Consider the following 19,584-nt stretch of genomic DNA (forward strand, 5'->3'; position numbering starts at 1 on the left):
TTGAAGCCAAAAACTAGTTCACTTTTCTGCCAATCTAATGCCTTGCTACTACTTATATGTGAGACGGAAAGGCAAAAAGGACCTCTTGTCGCGATAATCTAAATCGCAGGAGAGGCCAACATATCGATCAGAGTTGGAAACATATTTAGTGAAAAAATATTAAGGTTTGATGTTAAGGGCAATTATTTTAATTTTTGGTTAAGTTTCATTTCTGAATTATGTGAAATAAGAAGTTACCAACATTTTATAACTGAAAAGAGTTTTGTTCTCAAAAAGAATTTCCGATGACAAATTCAAACAATATTTGTGTTGACAAAAAAAACAACATGGCCAATTTTCAAGATAGGAGAACTATTCTGTTCTCAAAATGTTTTAAATATAGTGCAGAATTTTAAGTAACCAATTACTCAAAATTTGATGTTTGCGACGTAAGATCCCTTTTTCTTTTTCGCGTCACATTTGTTTTATGCTTTAACCTTTTATGATCCTATAATAAAAAAATATTATACAAACCGTTTATTTGAACAACTATGGCTAACTGTATAATGATTTGATGTTTGATTTATTTGTTACATAAATTACAATTCCTGATACTAATGAAGTAAGCGAAGGTAATCACGAATTTTTCAATATTCGTAAAATATAGCCTTTAAAGCTTGTTTTAGAGTTGAATTTCGCTACATTTTATTATTTTAATATTTTACGTCGAACAATAATAATGTAAATTAATAATTCTTTCGTAGAATTTGGACGTTTAAATTTGACAAACCTGACAGAAAGAAGAAGACTTACTGGAACATCAGTAGAAACTACAATCAGACGAGGTTTATCGGGTAAATATTAATATGGAGTTGTAAGGATTTTAGAGTGACGGTAGTTACTATAATATTATATAAAATTGGTGTATACACCAATTGTTTACCAACTGTAATTGATGCATTTGTTACAGGAACTGGAACTTCTCAAGTTGTTGAAGAAGAAAGTAAGTACTATTTTTTCGATGTACGTAGTTAGCTTTTAAAGCTTGTTTTAGAGCTGAAATCTATACGAAAACGTTACAAAGTATTGACTAGTAAGCTAATATAAGAAAATTAAAGAAAAAAAATTAATTTTTCAGTTGGATTATGGCCGTTGTGTCGTTTGGCAGGATTATACTTAAGTGCACTATTTCCAGATACATACATAAAAGAGCTTCGTATTGACCCCGCTAATAATACTTGTGACCTGGATGATGGAACTACGACAAAAAGATTTCAAAAATTGAATAACGTATGGTGGCAACTATTTCCAATTGTTCGAGAAACTGTATAATTTAGACCACGAAACAATGGTATATCTTCTAAAATGATATTATACTATTTTTATTTTATTGTAATAATATTTTCATATTGCACTAATGTATTATTTCTTACTGCACTAATAGCTGTAAACTAATTTTACATATATCATAATTTTATGTATAACAGTTTTAATTTACAATATAACCACTTTTGTATCTTACGTGTAGATATAAACATATACCTAATACTTTTTACCGTATACAGAATGTTTAGTTCGAATCATTTTAAAAAGTGTTCTTCACACCTATATAGCCATTTGTTGTAATTTCTTTTTCATTATTTATTTCTAATAAGTTGCAAGTCAATCCACAATTCATTCTTTCTATGAAAACCTGTGATATTTAGGAACTCTGCAACTATTGACATATTTATTATAGTATGTAAGCTTCCTTGTTGATATATACCTACGGTTTCCCTTTATCAACACCTAATAGCATTAGTGACGGTATCGCAAGATAAACGAAAAACTCTAGCTAGTGGGTAATAAATTCATAAGAATTTACAGCACTAGATTCTAGTACCTAAAATCAAGTTGTATAAAGAAAATATAAAATCACATTTAAGAAATCGCTCTGAAATACGATATGTGGTTACTGGACCTCACATTGATGATATTTTACTGTGCTGGTTTAAGCTGTGCTTGGTACTGGTTTAAACAATACTTAGTTTATATATATTAGTTCTAACTTTACTTATTTGCACTGTATTTAGATTATACTGTATTGGTGTAGACAGAACTTAATTTATACTCTACTGATTAAGACTGCACTAGGTTATACTATATATGCAAATTCGCATGGAACCTTTTGAAAATGATCAAAACACTTTCAAACCAAATCGGTAAGCCGCCAGATCAATTAATTCGGGATGGTTTAATCATTCAAACGTCTGTTAGTTGTTTTAGATTAAATATAGTTAGAATTAGGTAGGTTTGTTAGCCATTACTGCTATTGCTGGAAACGATTACCTAGTCACTTTAAATTCATTTTCATATCGGTAGAATTTTATGTATGTTATTCAAATTTTAGTATTTCAATATTGTAAAAGTTTTTTTCGAATTATATTTTAACCATATCTGGAACATTGTCTAAACTCCGCGTCGAAATAATATATGTACAACATAAATCATATAAAAAAAAGGGGAAACCAGCTGTGCAAACCAAAGAACAAAGTTACACTGCAAAACCTATTAAATTCGGATTTTTCGGTCGCAATAAAGGCACATCCATAAGACCCATGAAGAATATTTCGTTTCAAAAGCTGATCAAGTCGATTGTTGTCTTAGAAATTCTACCATCTTAAAAATTATTGTAAGTATTTCAATCAATTCCTAACATTTGTAATTATTTCGCTTATTGAACAAACATTTGTAGTGAAGAAAAACAGTAATAATTTTTTTTTATTGCTAGTTATTTTGTTAGCGGGTATTAACTTTTATTTACAAAGTTATTGAGCGAAGGGTTTTCTTTGTATTTTTTACTGGAACAGATATAATAATTTCGTTTTACATAATCTAGATTTTGATGAATTCCAAAATAGATTTTTAATTTATACATTATTTGGCTTGGAGGTAAACTTCTACAGTGTAGAAATAAAAATAATTTTTAAAATCGTTTTTATAATTCCTCACAAAAGTAGGGTCTCGGTGTATATAAACCTAAAGTAAGAAAAAAAATCTTAAAATTTAAAACATGCAAAACACCAGTTTTGATACAGTTTTTCAAAAAAAAAATATTATTATTTACTTTAAAAATTAAGTCTAAGTAAAAATACTTATTTTTGCATGTTTTTAATTTTGGAATTTTTTTTAGTGAACACGAAAAAATTCTTAAAATAATATTGTACACTTATAAAATGCGAAATAGTTTTTGTAGTATTGACATTTTTTGAGTTATGATCAATTTGAAATTTTTTTCTAAATAGGTATAAACTTTTTGAGTTGGGGCTAAATAAAATATTCTTTTTTGTACATTTTATTTTACTTTGGATGCTTAATATGTAAAGTATAATGAAAAATATTTAAAAAATTGCCATAGTTCTCATCTTGGCACTAGAGGCAGTTGTGACTATCATACATTTATTTTATTTATCTTTATTTTTATTTGCAGATAAACATGAAACTTATCTGTTTTTTATTCACATTTATCCTTGTAAGTGCAAACGATGATGATGATGGTAATTATTTTATTTTCACAATTACCAACTTAATAGAGTTATAAATTTGAAAACAAAATTCAATACTTATTTTTTTACAGCATTTATGAAGTCATATAATAAGGTTGTTTTTCTTACAAGTCAGTATTTTTGTTTTGTTTTTCTAATTGTTTTAATTCACTGTTTTTATACATTTTTCTAAATTATGTATTACAGATGCAGCCATCGAGCAAGCATTTAATAAGAATGATTTAATTGTAGGAAATAATTCTAGAGCAAGTAAGATATATAAAATTGATATGCCATTATAATATAAGTGTTTTGTTACGAGTACCTATTAGTTAAGTACTTAGTAAATTAGCAAGTAATATATAATTGATTTCAATCATTTCTCTAAATAGTTTAATAAAGTACACAGGTATGTTAAATCAGTGTGACGTTATATTTTAAGTAGTGACTCTTAATAACCTAATCGAAAAAGTAAGTTAAAAATATGACTACTACTAAGTGCTAAACATGGTTTAAAAATATTCTATTTATTATAAAAATGTATATAGTAGTTAGTACCTACTAACCTACATTAATTTTATTTCAATCTTTTAGTATAGTCTAAATCTTTGTCTGCTTAATTTAGATGGATTGGAGCATATAATTGAAAAAATTGTTAATGATGACCGTTCTTACAGGAGTTTCGGTAGCATAATTATAATAATATCAATACAAAAATAAAATTATAGTAGTAGAAAAAAATATTTGAAATCGGTATAAAAATTTAAATTTAAACTTATTTTTATTAATGTGATATAAATATTCCAATTTTTCGAATTCCAAATGGATTTTTTATGAAAAATACTAATGTAAGTATAGTCAACCAATCTGCTTCATTTCAGCCATTTAATTTTCATAAAGTTTCCTAGTCTATTTAATATATTTTTTTCTACTTTTTTCTAATTTATATATATATAAAATGTAATAATTTATAATACCAAATAAAATCTAATAACATTGATTTATATGATGTTGATTTCAGCCCAAATCAATTTAATGATCGCTGTACCGGGTAATAGCTTTTGTTTATTTTATGAAAATATTTCCAAAATTTCATTTTTAGTGAACTTTCTAAACAGATTTACATCGGATTGAATATCCAATGAAACAAATTTCTTCCTAGTTATTAATAAACATGATTTTTGTCTACCTTGATCTTCGTCTTTCTGTTATCATAATAGAAATTCACTATCAATAATTTATGTAATGCTTATTTCAGGCAAATTGGAACTTACTGACATTGTACCGGGTAATAATTTTCATTGCGAATTATGGAAGTGTTTCCGCGTAATTGTTTGATATTACTTATGAACATAAGGTTTTTATTTTAATTTCAGGCTCCGAAAACTCTTTGCCAATTATTGGTAATCATATTTTAAAAGTGTATTTTTAATATAATATCTAACTCATATTCTTTATTTATAAATACTTTGACAATAATCATATGTACCTACTGTCAAATACCAATAGGACATATTGCTATCAAAAAAAAATTAAATGTAAGTAGATTAAAATATAATTGGTTTTAAATTTTAGTTTCTGCTATGCGATACCAGATACGCATGGGAAAAGAAATAAAAACTACATTAGGTAAATATGATATTTAAAAAATCGATGATTATATAAATGGGGCCTGACCTTTAAATTAAAAAAAAAATGTTTAACTACTTTTGGTCTAATATATGATATATTTTTTGAAATTTTTATCACACATATTTACCCCTATAAGAGAGGATTTTGAGGGGCGTGGTATGGCGCTCTGAACACACCAAATTTTAAAACTGGTCATATTATATCATTAAAACATTTGATTTTTCGTAAAAAATAACTTAAAAAATCTCCATTTTAGGAGTAAATATGAGTGATACAAATTTCAAAAAAATTTTAAACCAAAAGAAGTTTAAAAACATTTTACGAAAAATGTTGAAGGGGTAAGGCTCGGTTTGACTCGGAATGCTTTATATATTTGTAGTTCTAAAGAAAGTCTATAAAAAATTGATTATAAAAAATAAAGTCAAAAGGCTATGAATGTTTATGCTTATGATTAGATGGTTATTCGAAATTATATATAAACCGTTTGTTCAAATTTTGTTATTAGAAACAATTTATCATTTATACAATAATATTTTGCATTAATTACTTGGTCTAAATTATCTCAGTTTTAGAGTGACTGTTATTGATAAAATGTACGAACCGAGTTTTATATTTTGCATTACGGTTTGATGTTTGACGGATTTTTTACAGGCATTGAAATTCCTGATGCTCTATATCGAGAAAGTAAATACAAATTTTTCGATACTCGTCATCAGCCTTTAAAACTTGTGTTAGAGTTAAAATGTGTTTTATTTTATTTGCACGATGCTGTATGTCAAACAATAGTTTTAACAATATATAATATTTGTTTAAGAGAAAGAGAGAGACAAAAAGAGAGTGAAACATAATAACTATTTATGATTTTTTTAACGTTATGTTTATAAATTATTTTTTACCAGTTTGCAATAGAAAATTTAATTATAATTATATATATTTATTCACAATTAACAACTCGGAAATTTAATTCACCACGGGTGTAGGTTTTTATACATTTTTTTAAGAGAGACACATAACTACATCCTAAATATTTTTGTTCCTCGTCAACCTAAAGTTGACATCAATGTTAATATGTAATAAGTTCATTGGAATTTCAATTATAAAGAGAATACATTTGTTGGGTATTAACACTAATGACTGGATGTTCAAAATACTTTATCTAATTATATCACAGTTCTTTGGAATTGAATGCAGTTATGTATCACGACAAACTGAAATATTTTTTGTTATTTCTTCTCAATACAGTAATTAAATTATTTTCGTAGATTCTAGAGGCTTAAATTTGACAACCCTTGTAGATAATAGAAGACGTCGTGTTAAGACAGCTTTAAAAAATATATTCAGACGTAAATTAGGTAAATATTAATAAGCATGGCTGTACAGACACCATGCATATTCTATTATTTTTTATGACCTAATTTTAACAAATAACATAGTTGTGTTCTGTATTACAATGAAAAGTGGTAACTATATAGTTAACTTATATTGACAAAAATAAAAAAGACATATTGGTGTCAATCATAAAAAATATGAGGTACCTTAATATATATGTCGTTTTTAATTTTAGGAACTAAGTATAACCAGTTTATGATGCAACTAAAACTAGAAGTAAGAAATACATTAAGTAAGTGTAAAGTTACTTAATGTGAGTAGGAGTTGGGGCACTGGCCCTTTTGCAGTGTCTACGGGTGGCAGACAAATGAGCTAAATTTGGCTTCAATTTATTTTGCTCGTTACTCTTGTATTATGGTACATTGCGTTAGTCGCATGTAGTATGAGATTTAAACACTTTTAGGTTGTTCTCTGAAAATTCATTTTGTATATGGGAGGATCGTGATAAGTTTAAAAGTCTCCAAAATTCTTATTTAAATCAAACAAGAGGGAGGGGAAAACAATTTACATTATTCTTACTCTTTTTAGTTAGGTTAATGGATAAAGCTTATTAAATGAAGCCAAAAACTAGTTCACTTTTATGCCAACGCGAGGCCATGCTACTACTTATAAAAGAAACGGAAAGGGATCTAGGACCTCTTATCGCGATAATCTAAATATCAGAAGAGGCCAACACATTGATCAGGGTTGAACAAATATTCAGTGAAAATATATTATGTTGTTTGGTCAAGGGCAGTTTTTTGAATTTTTGGTTAAATTTCATTTCTTAAATATGTGAAATAAGAAGTTACCATCATTTTATAACTGTAAAGGATTTTTTCTCAAAAAAAATATTTCCGATAACAAATTCAAACAATATTTGTGTTGACAAAAATAACAACATGGCCAATTTTCAAGATAGGAGAACTATTCTGTTCTCAAAATGTTTTAAATATAGTGCAGAATTTTAAGTAACCAATTACTCAAAATTTGATGTTAGCGACGTGAGATCCCTTTTTCCTTTTCGCGTCACATTTTATTTTATGATCCTATAATAAAAAAATATTATAAAAACCGTTTATTTAAACAACTATTGCTAACTGTATAATGATTTGATGTTTGATTTATTTGTTACATAAATTGCAATTCCTGAAGACAAGGAAGTAAGCGAAGGTTATCACGAATTTTTCAATATTCGTAAAATATAGTCTTTAAATCTTGTTTTAGAGTTGACATTTGCATCATATTATTATTTGAATGTTTTATGTCAAACAATAATAATGATATTGATAATTATTTTCGTTAGATTTGGGACGTTTTAATTTGACAAACCTAGCAGAAAAAAGAAGACTTACTGGAACGTCTTTAGAAAATACAATCAGACGAGGTGTATTAGGTAAATATTAATATGAAGTTGTTTAGGTTTTAGAATGAAGATAATAACTAATATTATATTTAATGTATACACCATTGTTTTATTAACTGTATATCGATTTGATGTACTTGTTACAGGAACTGATACTTCTCAAGTTGCCGAAGAAGAAAGTAAGTAGGGTCATTCCACGTACAATCACCTTATGTATGTGCGACTATACTTCAAAAATGTTTAAAATTGTTATCATATATTCTTTATAGGTCCTTAATAACCTAGGTCCTTAATGGACCTAGGTAGGTCAATTTTTATAAAAAAATATCCAAAAACACCTTATGTTCCCGACTCTGTAATTAGAATTAAGTGTTCTTAACCATATTTTAAGTAAAAATATATATTTTTTTTTTTACTAGGTCCAAAAAAAATTAAAATATTTTATTTTTTAATTTTTGTGTTATTAAGGACCATAAAGAATATATGATAAAAATTTCAAAAATTTTTGAAGTATACTCGCACACCCATTAGGTGATTTCACCTGGAATGACCCAGTACTATTTTCTCGATAAACGTAAATAGCTTTTAAAGCTTATTTTAGAGTTGAAATTTATAATAAAACGCTACAGAGTATTCACTAGTAAGCTAATATAAGTAAATTAAAAAAAATTAAATTACATTTTCAGCTGAATCATCTGAACATGTTTTTTTATGGGGGTTGTGTCGTTTGATAGGATTATACATAAGTGTACAATTTCCTACATCATACATAAGAGAGCTTCGGATTGACCCCGATAATCATACTTGTAACCTGCATGATGGAACTATGGAAAGAAGATTTAAAAAAATTAACGACGTATGGTGGCAACTAAGTCCAATTATTCCTCGAGGAGCTCTTAATATAATTTAGATCACGAAACGATGATATATCTTTTAACATTATATTATACTATTTTATTTTATTGTAATAATATTTTCATTTTGCACTTGTATATTATTCCATATTGCACTAATAGATGTTAACAAATTTAATTTATATCATAATAAACAGTTTTACTTTACAATATAACCACATTTGTTGCTTATGTGTAGATTTAAACATATACCTCATACGATTTAACATATTGTACAGAATATTTAGCTCTTATCATTTTTAAAAATTAAAGTGTTCTTATCCCTACATCATTTATAGCTATTTCTTTTTCATTATTAATTCCTAGTAAGTTGTAAGTTAATTCGAACTGCATCTTTCTATATTTATAAAACAAACAGTAAAGTAATATTAATGAGACTCTATTCACGATTAAACTTAAACATTACCGCTCGGGCACATTCAGCATGAATACAATTATATAAAATTAAACTACTTCTTTGACTTTATTTGTTACTAGTAAGTTTTGGGCCAACATTTTTGAACTAATTCGACTGTTTTTTAAATAGTTATACTAGGTGATCTATCTGAAATAGTTCACTTCTCAGAAAATATAAATATTTTGAGTGTATAAAACTGAAAACATTATAATTGATTCGGACTTATTGAAAGTTAACAAAAGAAGCCATGCCTGGAGAAAACCAAAATCCATTGCTACGTTCGATGATAGTACAGAACCCTGTAAGGAGCTGATCTTTGGATAGACCGAGAAGAGGGTTGGGGTAAATCATCGGTCCGGGCGATTGTACGATTCGGCGCAAAAGTTACTTACAAACTAGCCCACGCCTTGGGTAGGTTATTCATTTGATGTTTTATACTGTCGAGTGGTCTTCACGGGAGGGGAGGTTGGTTATTAGGGTTGGCTCTAGTGTTGTTGTAGTATGTAAGCTTCCTTGTATGTTAGATATATACCTACTATTTCCCTTTATTAACACCAAATAACGTTAGTGACGGAATCGCGAGATGAACAAAAAAAATCTAACTAGTTGGCAATATACTCATTAGAATTTATAGCACTAGATTCTAGTATACGAAATCAAGTTGTATAAAGAAAATTTGAAATCACATTTAAGAAAACGCTTCTATGCGATCTGTGGATACTGGACCTCACATTGATAATGTCTTATAATGTGCGCGTTTAAACTCTGCTTGATTTCGACTATACTGGTTTGGACAATACTTGGTTCACATATACTAGTTGTAACTTTACTAATTTGCACTTTATTGGTTTACACCGTGCTTAGTTTGAATTGTACTGGTTTAAACTGTATTTAGTTTATACTGTATTAGTATAGACAGAACTTAATTTATACTCTACTGGTTTAAGCTGTACTGATTTAGGCTGTAAAACCTAATACTATGTGCAGATTCGCATCGAACCTTTCGGAAATGATTAAAACACTTTCAAACCAAACCAATAAGCCGTCAAATAATTTAATCCGGGATAGTTTAATAATTCAAATGTCTGGTAATTGTTTTAGATAAAATGTAATTAGCATTAGGTAGGTTTGTTAGTCATTACTGATTTTGTTGGAAAAGATTACCTAATCAATCTAAATTCATTATTATATCGGTATGATATTATGTACGTTTTCAAATTAATATTGCAATATCGTTAATGTTTTATTCAAATTATATTATATTTGTATCCGGAACATTGTATAAACTCCGCATCGAAATAATGTATGTACAACATAAATCATATTAAAAAAAACGAACTAGCTGTTCAAATAAATGAACACAGTTACACTGCAAAAAAACCTATTAAATTCGGATTTTTCGGTCGAAACATAAACTCATTTATAAGTCACATGAAGAACATTTAGCTTCAAAAGTCGATAATTGTCTAAGAAATTCTATCAGCTCAACAATTTTAGTAAGTATTTCTATCAAACTCTAAAAATTGTTATTAAGCTAAAACTAAATAGGCACGAGCTAATGAACAAAAAGTTATAGTGTAAAAAAACAGTAATGAGTATTATTTATTAAATAATACTAAAACTTTTATTCAACATATAAGTAGTGTTTTTTTAAACAAATATTTCTTTTTAATGCAATAATAAACATAAACCAGTCATAAATTGTATTGTAACTGCGAAAAAAAAATCCTAACAAAAAAATATTAGTTTTAGTAATTTTTATTAAGATACTCAGTTTGAATAAATACCGTTTAGATATCAAGCTATTTTTTTGAATATTGTTTGTATAGTTCGTATGTGTTCCTTTATTATTTGTAAGTACTAAATACGACCGTCTTTTCTTTAAATATATTTAATTAAATTTTTTATTTGAGAAAAACGTTATCCGCTGTTATGTGTACACAAAAATATATTAAATTTCTACTTGAATCACAGTAATTACATATAAACATGGAACAATACCTTGATTGTACTTGAAAATAAAGGCGTTTGTGCAATTATGTTTGCTATACTAATGAAAATTGTATATTGAAATCATTTGATTTTTATAAAGCCCAATGAGGTGTTGGAGTCTCGATGAGCTTAGAGGCCGCTAGTATTTAAAACACAATTCTAAGAATAGATTGCTCAGTTAATACTCCAAGTGATCCCACTTATGAACAAACTTTTATATAATAAAATAAGTAATATAATAAAAAACATATACACTGCAAACCCCTATTAGATTCTGATTTTTCGGTCAAAATATAATCCTATTTATAAGACCTATAAAGTAAATTTAGTTTTAAAAGCTGATCAAGTCAATTATTGTCTAAGAAATTCTATCAGCTCACAAATTATTGTAAATATTTCAATCAAACCCTAAACATTTTTATTGTAGAAAAACAGTAATAAGTTATTTTTAATGCTAGTTACTTTTTTAAAAATTTTGCACAATATACGTGTCCGATTTTATTTTTTTGAATTTTGTAGTATTAAAACTTTTTTAGTTAAAAATAAAATATAAAAGGCATTTGGCTAAATGTTGATTTTTTAAATTAGAACAGAGGAAATATCAAAATGTTATTTTTTACTTTAGGTTTGTGTACACAGGGTGTGCCACAAACACCTGACAAATTAAATAACTTTTGTTCTAGTATATGTATATGTTTAAGAATTTCCACATGGATATGTTATCTGGCTGGGGGGTCAATAAGAAAATCTGTGTGTGCGTGCATCACGCAGAACGTTACCGAAGAAAATTTGTCCTTATCATGAATCCTTTTCACTTTTTTTCCTCACAAAAATATCAGAAGATTTATCTGATAAGATAAGAAAGATAAGAGATTAGATATTAGAGATAAGAGTTACAGATAAGGGGATGTGGAGAGGCTGGAGATGGGGTTGGGGTGGGGATGGGAATGAGAATGGGGTTGGTCCACTTGCTGATCAGTCACATATGCTTGTACAGGGTGGCCCACAAAGATTTGAAAAATTAAATAACTTTTGTTCTAGTGAATATTTTTGAAATTGGTTTTTTTAAATAAGTTATACTCATTTGCACTATAAGCGCCACGGTTTTTGTCGGCTAAAAACAAACCATCCGTTCTTATCAGATACATTGAGTAGTGGTCAGGTAGATATCCCCTCAGATGACCAATTTGGACATCCACTTTTGCAAATGCGCGCTTGATAGCCATTAGTGACACGCGTTTGCCAACTCCGGTCCTTGAACTATGCAGATGCGCCGTCTTGCAGGTCTGTGAAAACAGTTTAATTGCGCCCTTTCCCGCGGTATGTGTTGTGCGTCACAATACAACATGCTTATATAATAATATGTTCTTAGTATTTTGAAAAATGGTAACAATATGAAAATTAGTGCTCGGTTAATACAGGATAAGATGTATAATATAAATGGCATTGTAACAATACAAAAAAATCAATTTTAAGGGTATAGAAAATATTGTTGTCTAGAAAAAAAATGTATATACATATATAAATCGTATAAAGATCAGTCTCGCAAAACCAAAACCTTCTCATCTTGGCACCGGAGACAGTTGTGACTAATATAAATTGATTTTATTTATGTTTATTTTATTTGCAGATAAAAATGAAACTTTTCTGTTTTTTATTCACATTTATCCTTGTAAGTGTATCGGCAAACGATGATGATGATGGTAATTATTTTATTTTCACAATTAAAAACCTAATAGAGTTGTACCTACATATGAAAAAAAAATCAATTCCTCTTATTTTTACAGAGACATATAAAAAGATTGTTTTTCTTACAAGTCGGTGTTTTTTTTTTGTCTTTATAAAGTTTTTAAATTCATTGTTCTTATACATTTTTTTAAATTATGTATTACAGATGCAGCCATCGAGCAAGCATTTAATAAGAATGATTTAATTGTAGGAAATAATTCTAGAGCAAGTAAGATATATAAAATTGATATGCCATTATAATATAAGTGTTTTGTTATGAGTACTTATTAGTCAAGTACTTTATAAAATTGCTATTTTATATAATGTAATATATAATTGATTATAATAATTTCTTGTATTAGTTTAACAAAGTACACCAGGTGTGTTGAACCAGTGTACAGAATATTATATTTAAAGTGGATCCTTTTAATAAGCTAATAGAATTATTAAGTTAAATGTATATGGCTAAACATGGTTTAAAAATTTTCTATTTATAGAACAGTAGTTATTACTTTAATTTTATTTGAATTTTTTGGTATAGTCTAAATCTTTGTCTGCTTGTTCTAGATGGATTGGAATATATAATTGAAAAAATTGTTAATGATGAAGGTTCTCCTAACAGGAATTTCGGTAGCATAATTATAATAATATTAAAAAAATTATAATAGTAAAAAAAAATATTTGAAAATGATATAAAAATTACAATCTAAATAAAATCTTTATGAAAAATACTGATGTAAGCTTAGTCAACCAATTTTTCTACTTTGACCTTCTTCTTTCAATTTATAAATATAAAATGTAATAATTTGTAGTAGCAAAACAAATCTAATATCATTCATTTTTATAATGTCGATTTTAGCCAAAATCAATTTGATGATCACTGCACCGGGTAATAGCTTTTGTTGAATGTTATGATAATATTGCCAAAATTTCATTTCTGTTGAATTTTCCAAAACGATTCTCATCGTACTAAATATCCGATGGAATACATTTCTTCCCAGTTACTAATAAACATTTGTTTTCTACCTTGAGCAGCAAATGCATTACTATTTATTTATGTAAAGTTAATTTCAGATCAAGTGGACCTTGCCAACATTGTAACGGGTAATCATTTTCATTGTACATTATGGAAATGTTTTCGCGAAGTTGTTTGATATTTTTTTTTGAACAAAAGATTTTTGTTTTAATTTCAGCATTAGCTCGCTTTTTCCCACCGACTGGTAACCATATTTCAATAGTTTATGTTTAATATAATATCTAACGCCTATTCATTATTAATAAACACTATAAAAATGATCACATATACCTATTTTCAAATTCCATAATATTGTTTTTAATTAAAAAATAAATATGTAGGTAAATCAAAATATGTTTTGTTTTAAATTTTAGTTTATGCCGCTCAATACCAGTTAAATATTCGAAAAGAAATAAAGGAGACATTGGGTAAGTATCAAATTAAAAAAAATGAATAATTATATAAATGAGACATTCTGAGTCAAACCTATGGTAATCGAACCGGTCTCCTCAAAATTGGTTTTTTAGTAAGTCCCTTATTTTTTGAAAGTTTTATCACCCTTTTTACCACTAAAATAGAGGGGTTTTAAGTTATTTAGCGCGAAAAATCGATATCGCCCAGTTTTTAAATTCTGAAAATTTTAATATAAAATCAGAGACTTTTTTCGTTTAAGCTGGTCGCAATTGATTTTTTGTGAAAAATAACTTAGGTAATATAAATTCTAAAAAAAATACTTGAGGTAAAGTAGTTGAAAAAAAAAATTTCGAAATAATGTGGTGATGTTATGCCGATATTCACGAGGTTTGACTCCGATGCCCCATATATTTGTAGTTCAAATTTGTTCAAATTTTATTATGATAAATAATTCAACATTTATACAATTATATTTTGCCTTAATTACTTGGTCTAATTTATTTCAGTTTTGGAGTCACTGTTATTTATTATAAAATGTGGTTAGTAAAATTCTGCACAATGATTTGATGTTTGGTGTATTTTTTACAGGCATTGCTATTTCTGATGCTCTATATCACGAAGGTAAATACGAATTTTTCGATACTCGTTATCAGCCTTTAAAACTTGTGTTAGAGTTAAAATGCGTTCTATTTTATTTGCATAATGCTGTATGTCAAACGATAGTTTGACTATTTATTTAGGAGAAAGAAAGAGACAGCAAGAGAGTGAGACATAGTTACTATTTACGATGATTTTTTTTACGTTATGCTTATAAATTAGTTTTTACCACTTTTTAATAGGAAATTAATTTATAATAATATATTTTTTTTTTTTTGAACAATTAGCAACCCGGAAATTTAATACGCAACGGGTGTAGATTTTTATACCTTCTTTTTAAGAGAGACTACATCCTGAATATTTTTGCTCCTCGTCAACCTAAAGTTTACATCAATGTTAATGTGTAATAATTTCTTTGGCATTTTAACTATAAAGAGAATACATTCGTTGGGTATTAACACTAATGACTGGATGTACAAAAAACTATAAATATATCAGAATTTTTTGAAATGTAATGAAATTATTTATCACGACCAACTAAAATGTTTTTTGTTATTTCTTCTCAATACAGTAATTTAATAATTATTTTCGTAGATTCTGAAGGCTTAAATTTGACAACCCTTGCAGAACAGAGAAGACGTCGTGTTATAACATCTTTAAAAAATATATTCAGACGTAAATTAGGTAAAAATTAATAAGAAGTTGTACGGGTTTTAAACCGTTAATATATAAATATATATTAAATACACGAGAATATTCATTTTTTATAAGAGATTTAATAAGAATATTTTACTACAATATAACAAGGATAAAACTTATTTTAAATTTTAACAATTATCATAATAAGTTATGGCTACTAACATAATATACTTTCTTGTAATACAAATAGCATGTCTGTACAATATTGACACCATGCATATTCTATTATTTTGTTACGACTTTATTTTATCAAATAAGATAGTTGTGATCTGTATCACAAAGAATGACATATTGGTGTTAATTATAAAAAAAATTAGGTAACTTAATTTATAATTTGTTTATAATTGTAGGACCCAAGTATGACCAATTTATGATGCAACTAAAACTAGAAGTAAGAAATACATTAAGTAAGTATAAAATTTAAAAAATATATTATAAAATACATATTTGTAGATCTAATGAAAACTAAAAAAAAATCGATTTAAAGTTAAAACGCTATAGTTTATGAGTAGGAGTTGGAGCACCCCGCACCTTGGCCACCCCATCGTTGCCAACTTAACCTAACCTAACCTAATAATGTCGATGACCTGAACTGATCGCGACGTATCTTGCCGGTGGGTATCATGTGGTGTGCCAAGAAGTGTTTTATCTAGGTCTACATATCGCTTATTATCGCTTATTATCGTACCGTGTCGATTCAATAATAACAAAAATATTTATATTCCTATTGTTAAATGTTATTTGAGTTTTTAGTTTTTGAAAGTGAGGACCTGAAGGGAAGTGCGGTTGAAAAGTGCTCGCTGATAAAAATAATACTACACTCGACCTTTCTCTTATCCTAAACTCCAAGAATACATAGTTATTCAAAATCGGTGGTTGACAAGTTAAAATTTTAAGTACATTATTCTCAACTTAAAAAGTTCATGAAATGTATGCCTTGCTATTTATGTTGATTTAAAAATAGGTAGTTAGCGAGGGATCATAGTCAAAAACAGCCGGCAACAGCGGTTGACTTTACCAAAATGTCAATATGTGCTTTTGATCGGCATGCGGGGAGTCTCCGGTTCGAATCTCGATTCGACTTATTTTTTTAAACAAATTATAAATTATATCTATAATTAGTTAGCGTAATTGATAACGCTTATCAATTGAAGCCAAAAATAATTTCGCTTTTCTGCCACCGAGAGGACTTCCTACTACTTATAAGTGAGACGGAAAGGGAAAAAGGACCTCTTGTCTCGAGAATCTAAATCACAGTAGAGCCCAACACATCGATCTGGGTTAGAAACATATTTAGTGAAAATATATTATTTGGTTTGGTTAAGGGTACTTATTTTAATTTTTGGTAAGGTTTAATTACCAATAACTCAAAATTTGATGTTTGCGAAGTAGGGTCCCTTTACCCTTTTGTGCCTCACATTTGTTTTATGCTTGAACATTTTATGATATAAACCGTTTATTCAAATAACTGTTGCTAATTGTATAATGATTTCATGTTTGATTTATTTGTTACATAAATTGCTATTTCTGAAGACAATGAAGTAAGCGAAGGTAATAACGAATTTTTCAATATTCGTAAAATATAGCCGTTAAAGATTAGAGTTGAAATTTGCTTCATTTTATTATTTTAATGTTTTATGTCAAACAATAATAATGTAATAAAAATAAACTTTTTGTTGAGGTGAAAGAAAGAGCGAAAGAGTGAGAACTAGTAAACCTTTACGGTGTTATTTTAGATTTTTAAACTTTTTTTTTTAATATCGGATGCTCTAATTTAGTAGGGAGTCTAACTATACCTTGAATATTTTCGCTCCTCATCAATCTAAAGTTACAATTAATGTTAATGTGTAATAAGTTCTTTGGGATTTCATGTATAGAAAAAATACATTTGTTGAGTTTTAACTCTAATGACTGGTTGAATAAAACATTTTTTTATATCTTAATTCTTTGAAATGTAGTGTAATTATGTATCACGACCAACTAAAATAGTTTTTATTATTTCTTCTCAATATACAATTAATAATTTTTATCGTAGATTTGGGACGTTTAAATTTAACAACCCTTGCAGAAGAGAGAAGAGTTACCGGAACATCTATAGAAAATACAATTAGACGAGGTGTACTAGGTAAATATTAATATGGAGTTATATGTGATTTAAAGTGATGGTATTAACTTATATTATATGAAATGTATCCACCAATTTTGTATTAACTGTAAATCGATTTGATGTATTTGTTACAGGAACTGATACTTCTGAAGTTGTTGAAGAAACAAGTAATTACTATTTTTTTGATAGTCGTTAATAGCTTTTAAAGCTTATTTTAGAGATGAAATTTATACTAAAATGTTACAGAGTATTATTACTTGGTAAGCTAACTTTAGCAAATTAAAAAATTGTTTTTTAATTTTTCAGATGGATCTGTCCATGATGTTTTTTTATGGGGGTTGTGTCGTTTGATAGGACTATATATAAGTGCACAATTTCCGAGATCATACATAAGAGAGCTTTGGATTGACCCCGATAATAATACTTGTAACATGCATGATGGAACTATAGAGAGAAGATTTAAAAAAATTAATGACGTATGGTGGCAACTATGTCCAATTGTTAGAGAAACTGTATAGTTTAGACCACGAAACAATGGTATTATATCTTCTAAAATGATATTATAATATTTTTATTTTATTGTAATAATATTTTCATAATGCATTAATGTATTATTTCTTACTGCACTAATAGCTGTCAACTAATTTTATATATATCATGATAAACAGTTTTAATTTACAATATAACCACATTTGTATCTTATGTGTAGTTTTAAACATATATCTAATACTTATCTTCTATAATTATATTACACTATACTTATTTCGTTGTAATAATATTTTCTTATTGCACTATTAACTGTCAATTGATTTAATATATTTTAAATAAATAGTTTTTACTCAATTATAATCCCGTGTGTTCCTTTATGTATAAATTTAAACATATACAGATATCTAATACTTTTTACCATATTATACAGAATACTCAGTTCAAATTATATTTAAAAATAAAATTGTTCTTGTCTTCTACATCTATCGCCATTTTTAGCCATTTCTTCGTCATTATTTATTCTTAGTAAGTTATATTTCAATCTGCACTCCATCCTTCTATTTCTATAAAACAAACAGTAAAATATTATTAATAATACTCTCTTCACGATTAAACTTAACCATGACCTCTCGGTCACATACAATACAAATACAGTTATATAAAATAAAACTATACAATCTAGTTGTATCGCTGAGCTCAGGCTGAGTGGGTGATTGTAACATTGAGCCTACTAGTTACTAATAAGCTAGCCTATGCATCGGGTAGATTATTAAATTGATGTTTAATAATGTCGAGTTGACACCACAAAGGGAAAGGCCATGGCTACCTATCATAATTTCTTATCTTGAGAATTTTGGTTTGGAAATTTGCAATATTTATTTTATACCTAGTCAAGGCATATATTCCTCTCCTCCTACCAAATAAAAAAACCCCTGTATGGGTCACTGATATTATATAAATTACATAATATCCTAGGATTCCGCATTACTATTCGAAATGATTTTAAGTGCGTTGCAGGTGCTGACTGACGCAAAGTCATACACTATGGGCAGTTTTTGAATATTAAATATGTCGACTTATGTTTACCTTTATTTCTAAAAATAAAATAAGGTTTTAATTTGTTTTGTCTACGTTAGACAAAAACGTACCTATGACAAATTTACTTTTGACACAGGACACTTAATTATTAATGCTCTTGAAAATATTTTCTTATTGAAACAAAACCAATATTTTAAATACAAAATAAAATTAAAGTAACATTAGATAGATTTGACATTGTCTCGTTTGGTAAACCAAGTAAATTCTTCATTTCTGCGTTTTCTACTTCGTTTAGTTTATACTAGCATATGAAATCAATGTATAT

The 19,584-nt window shown here is 27.6% G+C and overlaps 2 protein-coding genes and 1 long non-coding RNA gene across 3 annotated transcripts; all 3 read left to right on the forward strand.

Annotated features, from left to right (window-relative positions):
• The first annotated feature begins 738 nt into the window (after window positions 1–738).
• Window positions 739–1,479, forward strand: LOC126847201 (uncharacterized). Its single transcript, XR_007686999.1, has 3 exons — window positions 739–833; window positions 950–982; window positions 1,118–1,479. It is a non-coding gene; the product is annotated as an uncharacterized LOC126847201 (long non-coding RNA).
• A 1,079-nt stretch (window positions 1,480–2,558) lies between these two features.
• Window positions 2,559–8,932, forward strand: LOC126847195 (uncharacterized). The gene is made up of 16 exons (XM_050587308.1): window positions 2,559–2,650; window positions 3,449–3,515; window positions 3,596–3,634; window positions 3,711–3,773; window positions 4,129–4,188; window positions 4,525–4,554; window positions 4,762–4,791; window positions 4,880–4,906; window positions 5,079–5,132; window positions 5,787–5,819; window positions 6,398–6,487; window positions 6,700–6,756; window positions 7,659–7,676; window positions 7,810–7,899; window positions 8,016–8,048; window positions 8,556–8,932. Exons 2-16 carry the CDS (start codon window positions 3,455–3,457, stop codon window positions 8,777–8,779), a joined length of 909 nt encoding a protein of 302 aa, XP_050443265.1. The 5' UTR covers window positions 2,559–2,650; window positions 3,449–3,454; the 3' UTR covers window positions 8,780–8,932.
• Window positions 8,933–10,595: 1,663 nt separating this feature from the next.
• On the forward strand, window positions 10,596–18,379 carry LOC126847196 (uncharacterized). The gene is made up of 16 exons (XM_050587309.1): window positions 10,596–10,676; window positions 12,803–12,875; window positions 12,960–12,989; window positions 13,067–13,129; window positions 13,468–13,530; window positions 13,760–13,789; window positions 13,975–14,004; window positions 14,094–14,120; window positions 14,290–14,343; window positions 14,918–14,950; window positions 15,521–15,610; window positions 15,976–16,032; window positions 17,159–17,176; window positions 17,661–17,750; window positions 17,867–17,899; window positions 18,039–18,379. The coding sequence occupies exons 2-16, from the start codon at window positions 12,809–12,811 to the stop codon at window positions 18,248–18,250; spliced, it is 897 nt and encodes a 298-aa protein (XP_050443266.1). The 5' UTR covers window positions 10,596–10,676; window positions 12,803–12,808; the 3' UTR covers window positions 18,251–18,379.
• Window positions 18,380–19,584: the final 1,205 nt, after the last annotated feature.

Source organism: Adelges cooleyi, unplaced genomic scaffold (genome assembly GCF_023614345.1).
Source record: "Adelges cooleyi isolate 19-005CV unplaced genomic scaffold, UGA_ACOO_1.1 ACOO_flye_CR_arks_rails_tigmint_CR_PRNA_9, whole genome shotgun sequence".
Classification (NCBI taxonomy): Eukaryota; Metazoa; Arthropoda; class Insecta; order Hemiptera; family Adelgidae; genus Adelges; species Adelges cooleyi.